Raw genomic sequence first — 19,392 nt, forward strand, 5'->3', positions numbered from 1 at the left:
TGTGTAAATGTTTTTGTGAAGTCGTTCTGCTCCGGCTCCTGTTGGGTCAGTTGTGCAACGCTGTTTCCCTGATTCAGGTGAGCTCACTGTAAAAGTATTTGTGGCAGAACACGCTCAAACAGGGCAGGTGCTGAGCTCTGACTGCAGCTTTTCATTTGGAGGACGTTTTACCTGCATTTTAGAGATTTATTTTGGTGAGAGGGAAAAAGACTTTTGTGCTCAGTAAAATGCCCATTGGCAAAGTATTTTTAACTGGTGAGTCAACGTCTCTGCTGTTTGCATGTCTGTTCTGTTCTGTTCTTAGCATTTATCGATAGTGTTCGAACAGTGGAGCTTTTCTTTCAGACGTTTTTTCATGTAACTATAACATCTATATCAGATCATCGTGTCGTGATGACAACTTTAACAAAGTCAACACAGTTTTCACACAACTAATAAAAGAAATATTTTTAAAGTGGTAAAATGATAAATGTGCACAAATCACTTTACATTAAACAGTCAAACTCCAGTGTGCACAGACACTGAGGGCGACATGGGTTAAGTGTCTTGCCCAAGGACACAATAACAGCATTCTTCTGTGGGAGCTGGAATCGCACCACCAACCTGTGGATCAGTGGATCTTAGCGCTCGATCCATGATGTTTGACACGACACACACAACGACACAAGTGAAGACAGTTTGTGTTCTGATCTGTGTCTGATCATTGTGTTTTTCATATTTGTCTTATATTTTTGTATTTTGAGTCTTTGTTTGGCCCTGTGTGTGTGTGTGTGTGTGTGTGTGAATATGTGTGTATGTTTCTTTGTGTTTGTTGATGTTTCTTTATGTTTCTTTATGTTTGTTGTTTCCTCATGATCTTTGTCTCTGCAGTGACTCTCGTTTGGGGGATGTGGGGTTCAATGTTGTTTCCAGTCGTTTTCTCCCAGTCGTCATTCCCCTCTTCAAACAGCAGGGGCGGCGTCACACTTGACTCTTCTCCGCTGGTGTGTGGTCAGTCTGGACCAGGAGCCACGGGCCCCCTGGGGCCTCCAGGAGAGGACGGCCCTGATGGGCGGGATGGGCGCAGGGGGACAAAGGGGGGCAGAGGTACTCACATGGTGTATGTTAAACTTCATACAGGTAATACGTCACCTGTTTAAACCTTTTATTATTTTAGGTAAATCTGGGAGCCCTGGGAATCAGGGGAAACCTGGGGTCAAAGGTCGCAAAGGTGCAATTGGGAAGACTGGACCTGCTGGACCGGGGGGGCCGCGTGGAGCTCCGGGACAAACAGGGAAAAGAGGAGCAAAGGGAGAGTCCGGCGATGAGGGGGAACCGGGGGCTCCAGGAGGATGTAACTGTGGCCCCTCCGCCCGCTCCGCCTTCTCTGTGGCACTGACTAAAAGTTCCCCTACGGAACATCGGCCCATTCACTTCAGACACATTCTGCTGAATGAGGGGAATCATTACAACGCCAGCACTGGGAAGTTTGTGTGTGTAATTCCTGGAGTGTATTATTTTTCATATGACGTCACTGTGGGTCAGAGGCATCTGGCCCTTGGGCTGGTTCATAACGACCAGTTTAAAACCAGAACATTTGACACAAACTCGGGGAATTATGATGTGGCTTCTGGTTCTGTCGTTGTTCAGCTGCAGAGGTCAGACGAGGTGTGGCTGCAGGTTTACAACTCTGGACACAACGGCCTGTTCTTTGACCCGTTCTGGGCGGACAGCACTTTCACTGGGTTCCTCCTCTACGCCGACCACGACTATCTCACTGCGGCCGAGAGAAAGGCCAACAAAAACAGCACATAAAAACACACACACATAATCCTGTTTATTCAGGCTATTAATTAAAACTGTGTGTGTATCAATGTCACAGCTTCAGACCAGCAGTGTGCAGTTACCAGAGGGAAACACAAGGTGGCGCACGAGCAATAAAACTATATGTGTGTATAAGTGTGTGTATGTGTGTATATGTTTACATACACACACATATAAACACGACCAGTCAAAAGATCGGACAGAATTATCACTTTTTTTTTTTTTTTTTTTTTTTACTACTTTCTACATTTAATAAATATACAGAGGATATCAAATAAAATTTATATAAAAATATATAATAAAGTAAATACTAAATATATATATTTAAAATATTTTTAAACTACATAATTCCATATATCCTACGTCATATATTTAATGTATTCATATATTTAAATTTTATATTTATATATTTTACTCACTTTTTTATTTACCTGTATTTCACCGTTGTGGCCCGCACTATTCCACGGCTCTTTCAGCTCGTAATAAAAGTCTGTGGCCTGTATTTGTTTTATTTGTGTTGTAGTCCTTTTGTAGTCCTATCGCTCTGTAAAGAACTACATTTCCCAGAGCGGAAGCTGCGTGTGGCACGAGCCTCGCAGCAGCAGCAGCTGTGCAGAGGAGCAGAGTCAGAGGAGCAGAGTCAGAGGAGCAGAGAGCAGCGGAGAAAAGCTCCGGTTAATCGGTGAAAAGTGCCCGGGGAAGGGTCCTCTGGGGTCGGCGCTGCTCGGGGGTCTGCTGCGGGTCCGCGGGGCTCGGGGTTTATGCGCTGACCGCACAAATCTGCGGCTTTTCCTCGTCGTTTAAAGAGGCTTTTGTAAAGTTGCGGCGCAGTTGAGGAGGATGTGGGACTGAGACAAAGGGTCTGGGGCATCCCGTCCGGGTAAGTGCCTCATGTTTAACCCCGCACACAAACTCCTCCAGGGGCTGGTTTTGCTCAAATAGCGCAGTGTTTAGCGCCTGTCTGCGGTTTCAGCGCAAACGTGTCTTTAAAAAGTCCCACATTTCAGCTTTAACTTGTGTCTGAGCTCGAGCTGCGGGACTAAACCCTAAAAACAAGAAACGGGAAAGTTTATGTCGATTTAATCTGTAAAGTCTCACGTGACTGAGGGGCTGTTTAAAGCTTTACACCGGGACATTTAACTGAGACATTTAACTGAGACATTTAACTGAGACATTTAACTGAGACATTTAACTGAGACATTTAACTGAGACATTTAACTGAGACATTTAACTGAGACATTTAACTGAGACATTTAACTGAGACATTTAAACCCCAGGACCACGCGGAGTTTAACCAGACCCTCCTCATGATGTGACTCACATTTATATTTACAGAGTCTTATCTGGACCAGAGGAATGTGTGAGTGTTCTAGATCAGACCATGTTCTAGATCAGACCATGTTCTAGATCAGACCAGGTTCTAGATCAGACCATGTTCTAGATCAAATGTGTGTTCTGGATCAGATCTTGTTCAGACTGAGCTGTTGTGTTCTCCCTTCAGCTCTTTAATTCTTATGGTGGAAACATGTGCTGCAGGTAGAACTTGTATTTGTCCTCATGTTCTGGATCAGATGAATGTTCTAGATCAGATGCTATTCTAAATCAGATCGTGTTCAGACTGGGTTGTTCTGGTCTCGCTCCTTTCAGACGTTTAACTTTTGTGGAAATTTGCCGCAGGTAGAACTTGTATTTGTCCTCATGTTCTGGTTCTGATGAATGTTCTGAATCATTATCATGTTCTAGATAAGTTGAATGTTCTGAATCATTATCATGTTCTAGATAAGTTGAATGTTCTGAATCATCATGTTCTAGATAAGTTGAATGTCCTGGATCAGATGAGTGGCTCATTATCTTGTTCTGGATCAGATCGTGTTCAGACTGAGCTGTTCTGTCTCTTCAGCCGTTTAACTCTTGTTGTGGAAACATGTGCCGCAGGTAGAACTTGTTTTCCGGCTCTTCTGGATGGGAAAGATGGAGAGGGAGCTGCATTGGTGGAAAGGACAGCTGGCTGCAGATATTCATCAGTCGCTCCGCATCAAGGTGAGTGTGACTTTGTTGAGCAAACACGGCGTCAGGCGTTTTATGTGACGCAGTGTAACTTTACATTTCGACTGTTTTGTGTTAAATAACAGCTGATCTTCTACATTTATCTGATGTTGTGACGCAGCGTTCAGCTTTAGGTTTATAAAGATGAATTTAGTTTAATAATTCCACATAAACAGTGGATATGAGTTCACTGTGCAGCTCTAAATGTGACTGCGCCGCCTCTTATCCGTTTAAACAGGATCTAAACTGAATCACACGTTCGTTAGGTCTCATTAATTGTGAATGTCTTAATTAACCTCGACGCGTGTGTCTTTAATGGAGACATCTGTCACTCGAGTGGCGTCTCCAGACGGGAGCGGAGCCGGTGCCTCCTGCGCCGCGCTCAGGGCTAAGGCGCAGTCGGTTTTAGACGTGAGCTGTTCAGTCTGTAAAACCAAATAACGTTTTGAGTTCAGAAGTGACAGGCGAGCGGCGTTTACGGCTCTGTAAATCTGAGGCCTGTGAGCGTCTATAATGACTCATTGTCTTCCACAGTGAGTCGTTTTACGCTCAAGAACAATGTGTGAGTCAAAGATCTGTCAGAGGCTGAAGACGCCCGTGCTCCTGTCAAACACAACGAGGGCTTCATGTGGATGTGGGCGCAGCGGACGGTCAACTATTACCTCACTGTTTACGCGTTAGAGAAACGCCCACCGCAGAACGAACCGGACTGAGACAGAACGAACCGGAACCAACCAGACTGAAACAGAACGAAACAGAACGAAACAGAAGGAAACAGAACGAACTGGACTGAAACAGAACGAAACAGAATGAACCAGACTGAAACAGAAGGAACCAGAACGAAACAGACTGAGACAGAACGAACCGGAATGAAACAGAACGAACCCTTCACAGAACCCTTCTCTGTAGAACGCTTTGTGAGCATCAGGATCTCAGGGCTTTAGTAACAGTCTATTACAAATCTTATTCAAAACGCAGATTTCTACAGATATTTTTATGTCTCAAAGTCGATAAAACACAAGCACAAAATGCAGACTTGATCAGGGGAGATGGTTTTTGACAAAGTGCAGTTGTGTTTCAGGCAGACGACGTCGTTCAAAACATGTATTTAAATGTTTATTGAGTGATGTGGAGATTATAATAAAAACGACTTTAGTTGCAGAAGATTAAACCCACTTTAGTAACACACCAATCAGAGCGCTGTGTTCTGAACATTATGCTCTCGTTTAAAAAGTGACATGGGAGTGAGCGGCTGTGTTTGTTTGTCTGTTGTTTGTTTGTTACACATTTGTTTTGCACTAATTAGAGAAGGAAAAACGACAGATCGAAGCCTAAATTGGCCAAGTAGCACATTTGAGGCGACAGTTCTACAAAACGTCTGTGTAAATCCTCAGTCGTCCAGGTCTGATCCGTCGTAAAAGACAAAACTGTGTAAATTCCACGTTGTTTTTCTCTCGTGTTTCGTCTCAGATCTTCAGCCGTGCGTCAGTGTTGTGTTCATGTTGTTGTGTTAATGTTGTGTTCATGTTGTGTAGTCGTGTTTGACACTATCTTAGCGCTGGTGGGGCGTGGAGTCGGGCCTCTGCTGCTCCGTGTCTGTCCTTTAACGACGTTTGCTGCAGGAGAGCCCCGATGTGTCGTATGTAGAAGACGATCAGACATGCAAATCAGGGCCAGGCAGCTGCGGAAGCCTTAATTATGATGCGGGTCCCCGACAATGGCACCTCCCTCTGCCCCCCCCCGACGCCCCGCGCTCCCTCTGCGCTCCCTCCGTGCCCCCAGACAGACAGATGGGGGCAGGCGGCAGGGGTAGCTGGGAGTTTGGAGGACGGGCTGGTGCTGAGGTGGAGCTGAGGTGGAGCTGCGTGTTTGAGACTCACATTAACATCTGTCTGAAAGTCTTGCTCCATTTTAATTGTGGCCTAAATAAACATTTGAAGGAGGTTCTGAGTTCCAGAGCCGCGTTCTACTCTACTTAAAGGATTATATCAAAGCTGCAGTTTTGTGTTGCTGTTTTTATAAAAGCGTTTTCCTGAAAAAACACAGCTCAGACGTGTTTTCTGCCCTTAAACTCCTCGCTGTTGGAGACTAAGTAGATTAATTTCTGATCCTCATTTGGACTATCAAAATAAAAGCTCTTGTTGTTGTCGTTTTTTTTTGTTTTTTTGCTCAGAGACAAAAACATTTTTAGCCCACATTTCGCAAAAGTGGCTTAAGCTAACACGATGTGACGTTGACGGCGTTGGCAGAGTGACATCGAGCGTTTTGTGCTGCGTTTGGAGACAACACCGCGGGCTAATGCTAATGTGGCAAATTGTCTTCTTCTACTTTGAATCTGACGCAGTTAATTGAACATGAATGAGAGATGCGCCCCCCAGCTTCCATCACACTCCCCTGCGCTCAGACCCCTGCCTCCACCCAAATTAGATCCTGTTCCCCGCTGCGCCCGCGAGTTCAGTCAGACAACAGCAGTAAAGCATCTCTGGAGACAAACAGTTTCTCCGCAAAACTGTCAGAAATCAGATTATAATATAAGTTTTCGATGGATCTCGTGCGTCTTCAGAGCTCGTGTGAGACTCGTGGTGACTGTACGATTATTATTTTGCTTTGAAAATTAAACTCTATTATTTAAAAAGTGTGATTTTAATGACGCTGGTGCCTGTTCCTCACTGTGCTCTAGTGATGGGACTTTAGGCTCTTTTACGGGAGCCGAATCGTTTGAATTTGTTCATTTCAAAGAGCCGTTCTAAAGACTCGTTTACTGTTTGTTCATACGACAGAAGACAACGTGAGAACTCGTTTAATCGACAAACTAAACACAGAGACACGACCCAGGCTGAGATGTGTTTAAACTGGGAGTGATTTTACCCTTTGGAATGATGTAGAATCTAAACAAAACTTTCTACTACCATAATAATCATAATAAACGACTATTATTATGACGTTAAATGTGTTTTCTGTTCACAAATGTCTCACTCGTGTCGCCTGCTGTGCTTCTGTTGTTGGTTCAGCGTTAATCAGGATAAAAATGCTTATAAATTAGAAAGAAAAACATATGATTCTTTTAAAAAACTAGATCTAGGTTCCAATCATTCACGTTAAGGAACCGTTTAAAAGAGCCGTTTAAAAGAGCCGTTCACAAATGTCACATCACTACTACAAAGAATTAACACAGAAAAGTCCTTCAGTTACGTCGTCGCACTGAAATAGAGCAAAGGATCATGGTCTATGTAGTTCCCTCTGTTTTTTTTAACCAAAGAGTTTATAATTTGACACATTGTGAAAGTCCACAGTGTTAGTTCCTGGTAGAATATTCACTGTGTAGAGAATTATAAAAGGAGCTTTATATTTAGAACATGACAAATGGAACAGTCATTTTGGGGGGGTCATTATTCATCGTGGGACTTTTTGTTTGTGCTACTGGGAAATGTGTTATTTTTCAGAAGTGTGATCAGAGTTGAGCTGCAGAATTATGAACAAAAATGACACAAATGAACGACTTGGTGTTTGATTCTGTTCATTTTCACAGATCAACTGCATTTAACATTTAAAATACTGTTTATGAATATTTCTGTTTTATGGTTTGGCTTCAGTATTATGTTTTATTTCAATATATCGCTCTTAAATACATTCTCGATGATATTTCACTTATTGTTACGTCGTCTCATAGTTTTACCGCGTCGTCTCCTCCAGCAGCAGGACTCACTCCCTCGCGGCTCGTTCCTCTTCTCCACAGGAGCTGAAGTTGCCCGTGTACCGCGCCCACTCTCCTCAGATCGGCATGCGGCGGTACTTTGCCGACCTGTTGGCCATCCTGAGTAATCGGTACCAGCTGTGCCCGACGGCGCGCCACCTCGCCGTGTACCTGCTCGACCTGTTCATGGACCACTACGACGTCGCAGTGAAGCAGCTGTACGTCATCGCCCTCTCCTGTCTGCTCCTGGCCAGTAAGTACAAACCCGGCGCTCACTTTCACAGCACTTTAGTAAATATATTCACGGGACTTTTCACGGGGACCTCGGACTAAACCCGCCTCTGCACAATATGTACTTTGTGTTTCTGTTGAGCTCAGAATAGAAGCTGTGGATGTGGTTTTTGCACACAGGGTACGGGGTGAAGTACTTCCTGAAGTAGAACTCATTTGAGTCGGACACGAGCGCTGTGCTTTTCCTCTCAAACATAAAGCAATAACTCACAGTAGAACCTTAAACTGTGGCTTTAGTCGACACGAACCTTCTCCCGTGGCGTTGAATATCGTCTCATATTTGCAGTTTTAATCAAGTTCGAGTCTGTAGATTCTCGTGGATCGTGTGCGTCTCTCTGTGTTTCCGATGCAAATGTGCCTGGCAGGTCTGTGTGGCCATTATTAGCATGTCTCTGTGTGGTGATTAACAGGCAGAGGTTTTCTGTACATTAACGCGGCCCTCGGCATCATGGGTAATTAGACTAATGATGTGGGAGTCTGGAATGGAGCCGTGTTCACTCTGGAGGGCCCCGTGCACACATGCTGTACGTGTGTGTGTGTGTGTGTAATCAGAGCCGTGTGTGTCGTAGGGAACATTTGAATGAGACTTGAAAGAGGTTTTATTCAAACCTAATCTCTGGAGAGGCTCAGAATAGCTTTGAGTTTCTCCTGGTCTAATGCAGCTGCACTCTCGGGTCAGAAGATCCACGTCGGCTCCGCTCCCGATGAATCTCATTGTATCGGCTCTTTGTGGCTCTTTGCGCTCGGCTCTTTGCTCTGGCTCTTTGCTCTGGCTCCTCTGGGACTCGTCGTGATTGATGAGACTTAAAAGGTGTTTTATTCAGAGTCGTCTTGGGTTTTTTTCTCTTTCCTGAGGAGCTTCGGTCGCTCTCTGCCTTTGACTCTCACATTCTCTGTGTCAGATCTTTGGTTTCTCTGACTCTTAATTAAAGGGTGTTTCTTTGTATCTCTCAGCAGAGTCTGTTTAATCTCGTTAGGCCTCTGTGTGAGCCGGAGCTTCATGTGGAGGAGCTGTTCTTCACACACACAGACACACACACACACACACACACACACACACACACACACACACACACACTGACACAGACTGTTCCAGTGATACCAGGATTAAGTTTGTATCTGAAAAGAGGAGTTCATTTATCAAGTCGTTCTGTCGTTCTCCAAACTCATGTGGAGATTTCAGTTTGGTTCAGTTTGGTTCAGTTTGGTTCCGTTTGGTTCCGTTTGGTTCCGTTTGGTTCCGTTTGGTTCATGGTGCTACTGAAGCTGAGTGTGTCCTCTCTGGGCTGGGACAGTCTGGGTCCCGGGTCTTGGGTCCCGGGTCTCTCAGAGAGGTCCTGGAGCCGGGGGAGGAGCTGTGTGCTGAGGGGCACCTGCCATATGCTCCTCACTCAGGCCCCAAACAAAAGCCTGTGAGGGCGACGGGGGGGAGGGGCGAGCGGGACGCCGCGCTCGGGGGAACGTGGCTCAAATCAGAACGAGTCTGAGTCTACACCCTCAGAACTCAGTGTCCGACCTGGAGACACCGGACGCTGCTTTTCTACCAGACTTTGGTCCTGGACAGAAGCAGAGCCCTGTGTCCCAGAGGACGGGGGGAGAGCGGAGACACTTCAAAGGCCTGGTGGAGAGAGGTGGAGCAGAGACTGAGGTGGAGCAGAGACTGAGGTGGAGCAGAGACTGAGGTGGAGCAGAGACTGAGGTGGAGCAGAGACTGAGGTGGAGCAGAGACTGAGGTGGAGCAGAGACTGAGGTGGAGCAGAGACTGAGGTGGAGCAGAGGAGAAGAGGGAACATGGAGTCCTCTCTGCTCCACCTCACCCTCCTCAGCCGTGGAGCAGAGGCTGAGGAGGGTGAGGTGGAGCAGAGGGGACAATGAGCAGAGGGTGAGGTGGAGCAGAGGAGCAGGGGCTGAGGTGGAGGCAGGCGGTGGAGGTGGAGGCAGCTCAGATGTTGGGACTGAGCCCATCTTCAGTCTAGACACACATTCCTGTGGGACGGAGCTGCAGTTTTGTTTTTCACCTTCATCTTGTTAAAAATAAATGTAAAAAGCTTCTAAATATTTCCTGAGCCGTTTCATGGTCCAGAGGTTTGTGTCCCTCCTCCACCCCCTCCACCCCCTCCACCCCCTGTGCTCCGCCGGGCCGCATACCGCCGCTGTGATGCTCATATACATACATAAGGCCGACTCCCCTTTGGTCACACACACATTTGCATGAGAGGTCAAAGGTGAACCAGGGCAACAATGTGCGAGCCGCCGGGGCAACTAGCGCCGCCATGAAACAGAGACAAACTCCACCCAAACTCCACCGTCCAAAGAAAGATGGAGCACAAATGAAAGATGGAGCTCAATGAAAGCAGCTTTAGGGAGGCAGCGTAACAAAGACTGTAACCCCACAAGTCACGGGGGAGGAGGAGGAGCAGAGAGAGGAGCAGGGGGAGGAGCAGAGAGAGGAGCAGAAAGAGGAGCAGGGGGAGAAAGAGCAAAGGGAGGAGGAGAAGCAGAGGGAGGAAAGATGGAGCAGAGATGTGATGGGAGGAGCAGAGAGAGGAAGAGGAGAGATGAGGGAGGAGGTGCAGAGGGAGGAGAAGCAGAGGGAGGAGAAATGTAGCAGAGATGTGATGGGAGGAGCAGAGGGAGGAGGCGGAGCAGAGATGTGCTGATTGCTCTGTTTATCTTGTCTGTTGTGTTTCTCTTTCTCAGTTGCCCTCGTCTTTAAAACCCCAGTCTCCACCTGCTCCTGCACCTCCTCTGTCCCACCTGTGACCCCTCACCCCTGCTCCCACCTCCTCCCACCTCCTCTCAGTCTCCCCCACACGCTCCACTCTCTTCTGGGGCTGTTGAATTGATTCCCAGATATTTTTTTGACTGTTGACCTGTTGAATGTTCAGATTTTCATTTGAAAAAGCTTCAATATTTGAAATTGGTCGATGTCAGAGTCAGTGACACAAAACATCACTAAAGAAATAAAAACTGTGTATTTTGTGTATAAGTTGTACATATATATATGTGTGTGTGTGTGTGTGTATATATATATATATATATATGTCGAGTCAAGTCATGGAACTCTTTAAATCAGGATCAGAATGTTCCATGAGTTTTTATACTTTAAAAAAAATGTATAAGCAAAAAATGAAGATTCAGAGTGAACCATGTGACTGAGACGAGCTTTAAGTGAAAGAAACAAAAAACACAAGAGCCTGATGGAAATGTACATGTGGCTCATTCTGAACATGTGGCTCATTGGTGACGTTTGGTTTGGGGAACGATTATGAAATAAATAAATATTTGAGTGTGTGACAGGAGCAGATCACACTTCTGTTCTTCCTGTTCCGTTTGTTTGTTTGTTTTGTCGATAAAGTCTCTGCTCCTAACAGTTATTTTTATGTAACTGTTTAATTATTTAGTTTTTGACTCTTTGAATTGAAACTGATGCAAAACAAAATGAAATGGCATGAGCAGTAAATGTATAAAAATGATAAATATGATTAAAATCCCAGAGTTTTAAGCGTAAATCCACTGAGGCTCATGTTTTGGTCGTCAGAGGAATGTGGCTCACACTTCTGTGATGTAAATGAAAACAAAATGGCCACCAGTCGCCTAATGAAAGAGCTTTAAACTCTGACTCTGATTTTCCACAGCTCTGGGAAACACATGTTGAACTGAAGCCTTAGTAGAGTTTTGCGTGTTTTATTGCGGCTCTGCGGGGCCGGGCTGAGCGTCTGTGTGTTGTGTGTGTGTGTGTGTGTGTGTGTGCGTTCATTTGAGTTTTGCGTTACACCCCGGGGAGGCGGCTCGTACAGCGCTCACGATCTTATATTTCTCCTTTGAAGTCGTTTTAAAGCCTGTTGTGCTCCGCTCCGTCAGCCCGTCTCTAGTATCACACGGACAATGAGCAGATAGACTCCACTTTGTCCCTGCGTCGCTCTGGGAGGGTCCCGGGCCGGAGTGTGAGTGTTTTATGAGGGTCTGTGTGGACACAAACAGCAGCCCCCAGACCCGAGGAGGATGTGAGGGTGAGAGAAGGGGCCTGTTCCGCACTACTTCCTGTTCTGGTGCAGACGCCATTACTGCCTCTGTGTTAATTACCCCTCAGGCCTGCTCCTGCTCCACTGCCCCTCAGCCCCTCCCCTCAGCCCCTCCGCCCCTCCCCTCTGCCCCTCTGCCCCTCCTCGCTGCCCGTCGGCTCAAAGAACGCTCGCAACTCCAGTGATAAAACTCACACTCAAAGACGGCGGTTTTGGCTCTTTACAGATGCAAACGGCTCCACAAAATAAACACAAGATGGAATAAAAGAATAAAACCTAAAGGAAAAGACGCACACAAATAAAAAGATGCACACAGACGGTTTGAAGTCGCACACAGGGGGGTTACAGTCGCACACGGGCGGGTTACAGTCGCACACGGGCGGGTTACAGTCGCACACGGGCGGGTTACAGTCGCACACGGGCGGGTTACAGTCGCACACGGGCGGGTTACAGTCGCACACAGGGGGGTTACAGTCGCACACGGGCGGGTTACAGTCGCACACGGGCGCGTTACAGTCGCACACGGGCGGGTGAAAAAGTCTTGAACAAAGTAAATCTCTTCTTTCGGTGCAGACGTGTTGTTTTATAAGTGTAATAAAGACATACACATAAACACACATAAAGATAAATAAATATATTATTGTCTATTAAATTAAATCCAGTCCACTCCTGGTCAGATGGAGATGAAATATTGTGTTGTTTTTATGTTTTTTACGCTGCGTCACACTCAGTTTTGACTCTGTGTCTGTGGGACTTTGACACTTCCTCTGTTTTATTCATAACTTTAAATACTATAGTTTGGATCAATATCTTTGTTTATTTCCTCTTTGTGGCTTTTTTTTAAATGAAGTGAAATTAGGCCAGAGTTTACTTTACAGAGTAAAAGTAAAGTCCTGTACTTGAGTATACATTTTAGATATCTGTCCTTAACATTAAGTACATTTTACATTTTACAGTTTTACAGTACATTTTTACTTCGGTACATTTGAGAGTAGTAAAAGTATTTTTCTTATCGTGTGAGACCTGCTGAAAAGGCTGAGGTTTATTTTTTAACATGTTCAGAATTTGAACAAAACAAAAATAAACAAAAACAGAAAAAGAAATAGATTCAGTTGTTTCTGTTGAACAAAAATCAGCTCAAATCTTGATCAAAATCTCCACATTTGAAGCTTTAACAGACTCAAAATCTGAGAAATACTTTTACTTTTTACTCTTTAAGTACATTTTTAAACAGGTACTTTAATACTTTTACTTAAGTAGATATTTTTCATGTGATACTTTTACTTGAGTACTTTTTGGTCCAGTATCTGTACTTTTCCACTCAGGCTGTAGACTCAGAGTCGTTTAAGTCTTGTTTATGTTTTAAGAGCTGTTTTCATTGGTTTGTGTTTCTTATCAGTTTCTCGTGAGTCTCTTGTGCGTTTCTTGTGAGTTTCTTGTGCGTTTCTTGTGAGTTTCTTGTGCGTTTCTTGTGGTTTCGACAGCGTCCTGACCTGTGTCTCCGTCTGATCTGTTGGATGTTGAAGTCGGAGTAACCCGACACCCTCTGCCTCATTCTTAACTTTGTGGAGAAGAGGCCCAGAGGAGGCTGGGATTAAAGGCAGTGACTCCCCCTCACTGCCTCCTGCCCCCGGCCTCGGGCTGTTGTCATGAGAGGAGGAGGTCTGGGGCTGTTGCTACGGGAGGAGGAGGTGTCAGGGCTTTTTTTATGGGAGGAGGAGGTCTGGGGCTGTTGTCCAGGGAGGAGGAGGTCTTGGAGGAGGAGGTCTTGGAGGAGGAGGTCTGGGGCTGTGGTTTAGCTTTTTGTCTTTGTTTCTCTTTGTAACTTCAGTTATTTTAATATTATGTTCTATTATAATGAGCTTCTGTGTCCAACTAATTTCCCTGGTGGAAGTTTTGTCTAAGTCTAATGAACCAGGAGAAGGAGGAGGAGGGCTGGGGCTGTTGCCGTGGGAGGAGGAGGTGTGGAGGCTGTTGCTATGGGAGGAGGAGGAGGAGGTCTGGGGGACGACAGGGGGGTTTCTTTGACCTTGTGTGTTTTTAATATTTGTTTGGGTGAATGAACACGGCCCAGACACTCCAGAGCCACAGACTGTAACATGTGTAAACCTCATGAAGACCTGATATGGAGACCTCATGGAGACCTCATGGAGACCTCATGGAGACCTCACACTCGACACATAGACCTCATTAGATTTATGGCTGAGCTTGTGACCCAGATGTTCACTTTGTTTTTTCTGTGAGACGCTTCTTGAGATGCTTTGTCTTGATTTTGGGAGCAAAAAACAAGACAAATCTGTATAAAGTCTGAATAGTTTGAAGCACGTCCTCCTCGTTCACCTGTGCCTCCTGCAGCTGATGATCTTTGAGTTCATAAATATGTGATTTTATATAAATGTTGAGTGTTTTGTTTGTTATAAAGGCATGTGTCTAGATTCCTCCACATTTCTTTTGGTTACAAGAATTATAAAGCTTTGTTTCTTTGTGCTGCAAATGTGGAGTTTTGAAGATCTCCGCTCGTTTCTTTTCTTCTTTCTTTCATTTGTCAGGGACCCTGTACAAATTCATTAATCTTACAAAGAAAAGATGATTTGTGGCAGAGTAAAGCCTCGCTCGTTAAGCCTCGCTCAAAGCTCATTAGCAGCTCTTTGTGTTCAGGTAAATTCGAGGAGAAGGAGGACCGCGTGCCCAAACTGGAGCAGCTCAACTCTCTGGGCTTCATGTGCAGCCTGAACCTGACCCTGAACAAACGGGACCTGATCAAAGCCGAGCTGCTTCTGCTCGAGACGTTCGGCTGGAACCTGTGCATGCCCACGCCCGCCCACTTCATCGACTACTACCTCCACGCCGCCGTGCAGGAGGGCGACCTGTACAACGGCTGGCCCCTGTCCTCCTTCTCCAAGACCAAGGCCTTTATGGACAAGTACACACACTACTTCCTGGAGGTGTCGCTGCAGGGTAGGTCCGGAGTGTTTGGTTTTCAGCGCTCTTAGGTTTTGGGTTAGTGTTTAAGTCGGTGTCTGAATGTGCTGTTTCATGTGCTGTTTTGTGGCTGTTTTTAGACCACGCCTTCCTGAGCTTCCGGCCGTCTCAGGTCGCCGCCGCCTGCATCGCCGCGTCTCGGATTTGTCTCCAGATCAGCCCGAGCTGGACCACGGCTCTGCACCTCCTCACGGGCTACACCTGGGACCACCTCACCCAGTGCATTGAGCTCATGCTGCTGTAAGTACCACCCCCGTTAGCATTAGCATTAGCATTAGAATTAGCATTAGCATTAATGATGAAGAAAAAAAACATCACATCACAAATGGAGCAAACTGGTGTAAATGTGGATTTCCAGACTTAGAGACATGTGTCTCAGCAAAGTTTGATCCTATGTTTCTCCTGATCCTCTTCTCCTCCCGATCCTCTTCTCCTCCTGATCCTCTTCTCCTCCTGATCCTCTTCTCCTCCCGATCCTCTTCTCCTCCCGATCCTCTTCTCCTCCCGATCCTCTTCTCTTCCTGATCCTCTTCTCCTCCTGATCCTCTCCTCCTCCTGATCCTGTTCTTTTGCACAGAGCCCATGACAACGATGTGAAGGAGGCGAATAAGACCAAGTCCACACCTCCTCACAGGCCGGCGTCGCTGCAGCCTCAGCCCTCGTCTCATCTGTCTCCTGTGTCTGCTGTTCAGAGACCCTCCTCCTCCTCCACCTCCTCCTCCACCGTCTCCACTCCACAGCTGCTCTTTCAGCCTGATGCCTTCCCACATATTTCCCAGCATTCCCCGTCACTGTCGCAGCTCCAGGCCTTGACTCCTGTGGTCAGTGTTTCTCAGGACTTCCTCCAAAACCACAGAATGGGTCTGTTAACAGCAGCTCCGGTGGTGTCCCCCGCGCCCGCCTTTCCCTCGTACTCTGCCCTGAGCTCAGGCCTTCAGGCCGGCTCCAGGGGCCTCCCTCTGCAGGGGCCCCTGTCCGTGCAGATGGCCCTGGCTACGGAGCCGCGACACTGTCTGAGCGTGGCCTACAGCGGGGGGTACCTGGGGGCCCACCACACCTTCACAGCGGGCTGCTTCGACAGGTGACGCCAGGAGACGGAGAGGGAGTGCGCCGCCGTGCTTCCGTCCCAAGTTCCAGCCAAAAACCCTTTCCCAGACCTCCTCTCTCTCTCCGTCAGCAGCTCTGCACCTTCAGCCCCCGCCGCCTCCGCTTTGTCCCAGAGACGCCTCAAACGTAAACAACGGGCCAAAGGTAAAACGGACGCAGTGGAAGTCATCACTCTGACGTGAGGCTCCGCTGCGGCAGTGAAACTCTGTAAAGGCCATAAGTCACTGTTTTATCTGCATCACTGTGAATGAGATGAACTTTGACCCTCCTCATTCTGTGCCTCTCGGTTTGTCTGAGTCCATCCTACAGCACGATTCTGCTGTTTTTATTTCCTCACCTCCAGGATAATTGTGAGACAAAATGGAGCTGCTCAGTGCTCTTCGAAATGAACTAGTCACTGAAATCGACCTGATGGTTCATGACCACGTCCAACGAGAAGGACTCGCCCGAAAGAGGATCACACATGTTTCTTTTAACGTTTTAATCTCCAAAGTTAAACTGAGAATTTGGCGTTGCTAAATTCCCAGCGATCCCCATGTCTCCAGCTTCGTTCAAAGATCTGACTCCTCTCTGATGTGACTGGACCCGTCGGTGAAGAAGACTTGTGTTTGTTCGTTGTACAGATGAAATGCTGCTGCCTTTATGAACTGGTTCTGTCTGTGTTGACGATGTTTACATGAACCATGAGTATCAGGGACTAAAACACGATTACTTGAAAACGATGCCATTGAACCAGACCATAGCTTTTATTTATAATGTCTTACTTTTCTTTTTTTTATGTAGTTTAGATTTTAAACCACGTGGGACAAACCAGTTCCTGTAGTTTTTGTTTGTAACTCTGTATTTTCCAGCTCAGGTTAAAAGGGTAAAGACTCTTACTCTGTTGTGCTTTAAGTGGATGCTTTTATAATGCATCTGTGGGGGCTCTGGGTTCCCCCTTTTCATCACTGGACCATTACACCAGCTACTGACTGAAAACGACTCGCAAAGATACTGTTTGAGTTCTTTTACTGATGCTCGGAGGCCTGTCACGATGAACACGTTTGAACCAGGAAATATCACGATAAACGATAATGTTCAAAGTACTTTATGAAACTGAAACAAAGCAGGATAATCCCAGTAAAATGATTTTGAAATAGACAAAAGCGATAAAAAAACCCCCAAAAAACATGAGCTCCAACCAATTAAAGGCCGAATGAACTAATAATGAACTACAGAAGTGATTTATTCCATTCTCTACAGCTCAAATTGGACATTATTACGTCAAAATGGCCGCCTGGATCAAGAACACGCACCTAAATCCTCCCCGTGTTCAAATAAGCGTGATTGACAGGTGGATTAGCCAATCAGGGACAGGCATGGTCCGTCTGTGTCGGGGGAAAAAATGAAGGAGAAAAAACAAAATCACAGGGAGGAATTCTGCAGAATCAGTGAGAGAAGCACTAAACTTTACGACCAATGAGCTGCTTCGTTTCACACGTGTCACTGAAATAAACTGTTCTAATTGGGCGATGACGTTTGACCGGGATCGAGATGCAACAGAGGACGAGGGACCAGACTGACGTCCATCTGTATAAAAAATACAGAGAGAGGTCAGTCTGGGTTTGCCCGGGAATAAAAAATGTCAAAAATCTCCTCACTTATCACAAAGAAAACGTCCACGGGGTAAATTCTGAGTCAGTTCTGTCTTTCGTGTCTTGACGTCGATGTCGTGGTGATCGTGACAGGCCTCCACTTCACTCATTTCGTTGAATCTTCCTGGACACTGGACGTCTGCATCAGTGCCTTTCCCCATGACACCAGCTCAGATTCACTAAACACACACTGAAGCACTCGTCTCTGCTTTTAGTTTGTACAGTTGAGTTTTTTCATTCCTTTCCTCCATTTCGTAGCTGTTTTTAGTAAACTCTATTTTATTTTTCTTAAGTCATGGATGAATTCTCACTGAGGTGTCAAAAGTGCAATACCTTCTGTCCTGTTCCGCCGGCCTCACTGTTTTGGAGCGCACCTCGGGTTCACAGTTTAACTTATTTCTTCGGTGTGATTTGGCTGTTCTGGTCTGATCCTGGTGATTATGTTGCATATTGCAGCCGCCTCCAGTGATGGACGGACCAAATGCTTTTATCTCGAGCTCGTTCCGCCGTTTTTTTACTCAACACACGACACTGGCAATAGTAAAACATAAAACATAAACATTCATTCGTATATTTTTATATCTTTTGTAACAAACTGTAGTGTTGGTTTAAGTGACACTGGTTGATTAAAAGATCATTCTCAAATGTGCCGTGGAAAAATAAACACATTTGAACCAAACTGGAGGCTCGTGTGTTTCTCTTAAACGTGACAAATGGCTCTTCTGGGAACGGAGCCGCTTCAGAGAAAGACCCAGGAAGAAGAAATGACCCTTATGATGTGTTTAGTGGTGTTAGTGCTGATGCAAGTGAATAACGCTGAAGTATTACTCAACACAAACACAAAAACTACTGCAGTATTAGCACTGTGTATTAACGTAAAGTGGATTTTATGAAGAAGAGGGGGGTGTATTCTGAAATATGACTGAAATAAGAGTAAACGGACACGACTTTTTCAAATGATTTTTAGCCTTTGATAAATACGTTCAAATATATCTGTGAAATAAAAACATCTTAATGAGCAAATAGAGTTTAACGATCATGATTAGTAAATACTTCAAACTATTTCTTTGTTCTGGGTTGAGTCTTGCATCGGGTATTATTAAAGATGCACTGTGTAACTTTTCAGGAGGAGGGTCACCTGCTCGTTTCCATGGAGATGGTTCAACTTCGCCTGGAATGTTTGTGGAGGGCATCTTGTGTTTATTCAGTTGCACGTGTTTATTTTGTAAAAGAAAAAAGATGAAAAACATGGATTCTTACTTCGAGCAGAGTCGCCTCTCCACAGATATGACTCCATAGAGATAGAGACCTTTAATGCCAGACTGTGGAACCCCGTAGGCCGAGCAGTAGAAGTTACACAGTGCGACTTTAAGGCCGTAGACAGAGTACGGTGTAATATTCAAATGAGCAGATCTTATTTTAAACCATATGGTGAAAGAATTAAAGCAGCACAATGTTTTTCAGAGTCACTGATCTGAAGGTTGGTGGTTCGATTCCCGATTCCTGCTCCCACAGTCGAACACTGCGGTCGTGTCCTGGGGCAAGACACTTAACCCTCCCCCTCGAGTGTCTGTGTGCACTGTAGTGTGAATGTGTGAGTGGTTCAGGTAAAACAGAACTATATAAAAATGTGACTATTTACTATTTAAGTTCATTTTCATGTTACTAAATGACTTAATAATTTCAAATATAAACTGAACATGAATCAGACTCGTGTGTTCTCTTGTCTTGTGTCTGGCTCCTTTAGACTCTTTGTCAGGCTAAAAAAAAACTGTACCAAGGCTAAAACACAACAGGAGCTGAAAACACA

The 19,392-nt window shown here is 45.7% G+C and overlaps 2 protein-coding genes across 3 annotated transcripts; both read left to right on the forward strand.

The window, feature by feature from the left end:
* Nucleotides 1-7: 7 nt before the first annotated feature.
* On the forward strand, nucleotides 8-1,996 carry c1qtnf2 (C1q and TNF related 2). Of its 2 annotated transcripts, none has more exons than XM_033973778.2 (3): nucleotides 8-77; nucleotides 871-1,086; nucleotides 1,157-1,996. In XM_033973778.2, the coding sequence occupies exons 2-3, from the start codon at nucleotides 888-890 to the stop codon at nucleotides 1,792-1,794; spliced, it is 837 nt and encodes a 278-aa protein (XP_033829669.1). In that variant the 5' UTR covers nucleotides 8-77; nucleotides 871-887; the 3' UTR covers nucleotides 1,795-1,996. The 2 variants fall into 2 exon arrangements, with proteins under 2 accessions (XP_033829669.1, XP_055080763.1); XM_055224788.1 differs by lacking the exon at nucleotides 8-77 and adding an exon at nucleotides 118-255.
* Nucleotides 1,997-2,413: 417 nt separating this feature from the next.
* Nucleotides 2,414-18,258, forward strand: ccnjl (cyclin J-like). The gene is made up of 6 exons (XM_033973530.2): nucleotides 2,414-2,683; nucleotides 3,739-3,843; nucleotides 7,586-7,796; nucleotides 14,518-14,817; nucleotides 14,922-15,081; nucleotides 15,419-18,258. Exons 2-6 carry the CDS (start codon nucleotides 3,766-3,768, stop codon nucleotides 15,924-15,926), a joined length of 1,257 nt encoding a protein of 418 aa, XP_033829421.1. The 5' UTR covers nucleotides 2,414-2,683; nucleotides 3,739-3,765; the 3' UTR covers nucleotides 15,927-18,258.
* Nucleotides 18,259-19,392: the final 1,134 nt, after the last annotated feature.

Source organism: Periophthalmus magnuspinnatus, chromosome 10, assembly GCF_009829125.3.
Source record: "Periophthalmus magnuspinnatus isolate fPerMag1 chromosome 10, fPerMag1.2.pri, whole genome shotgun sequence".
In the NCBI taxonomy this organism is placed as follows: Eukaryota; Metazoa; Chordata; class Actinopteri; order Gobiiformes; family Gobiidae; genus Periophthalmus; species Periophthalmus magnuspinnatus.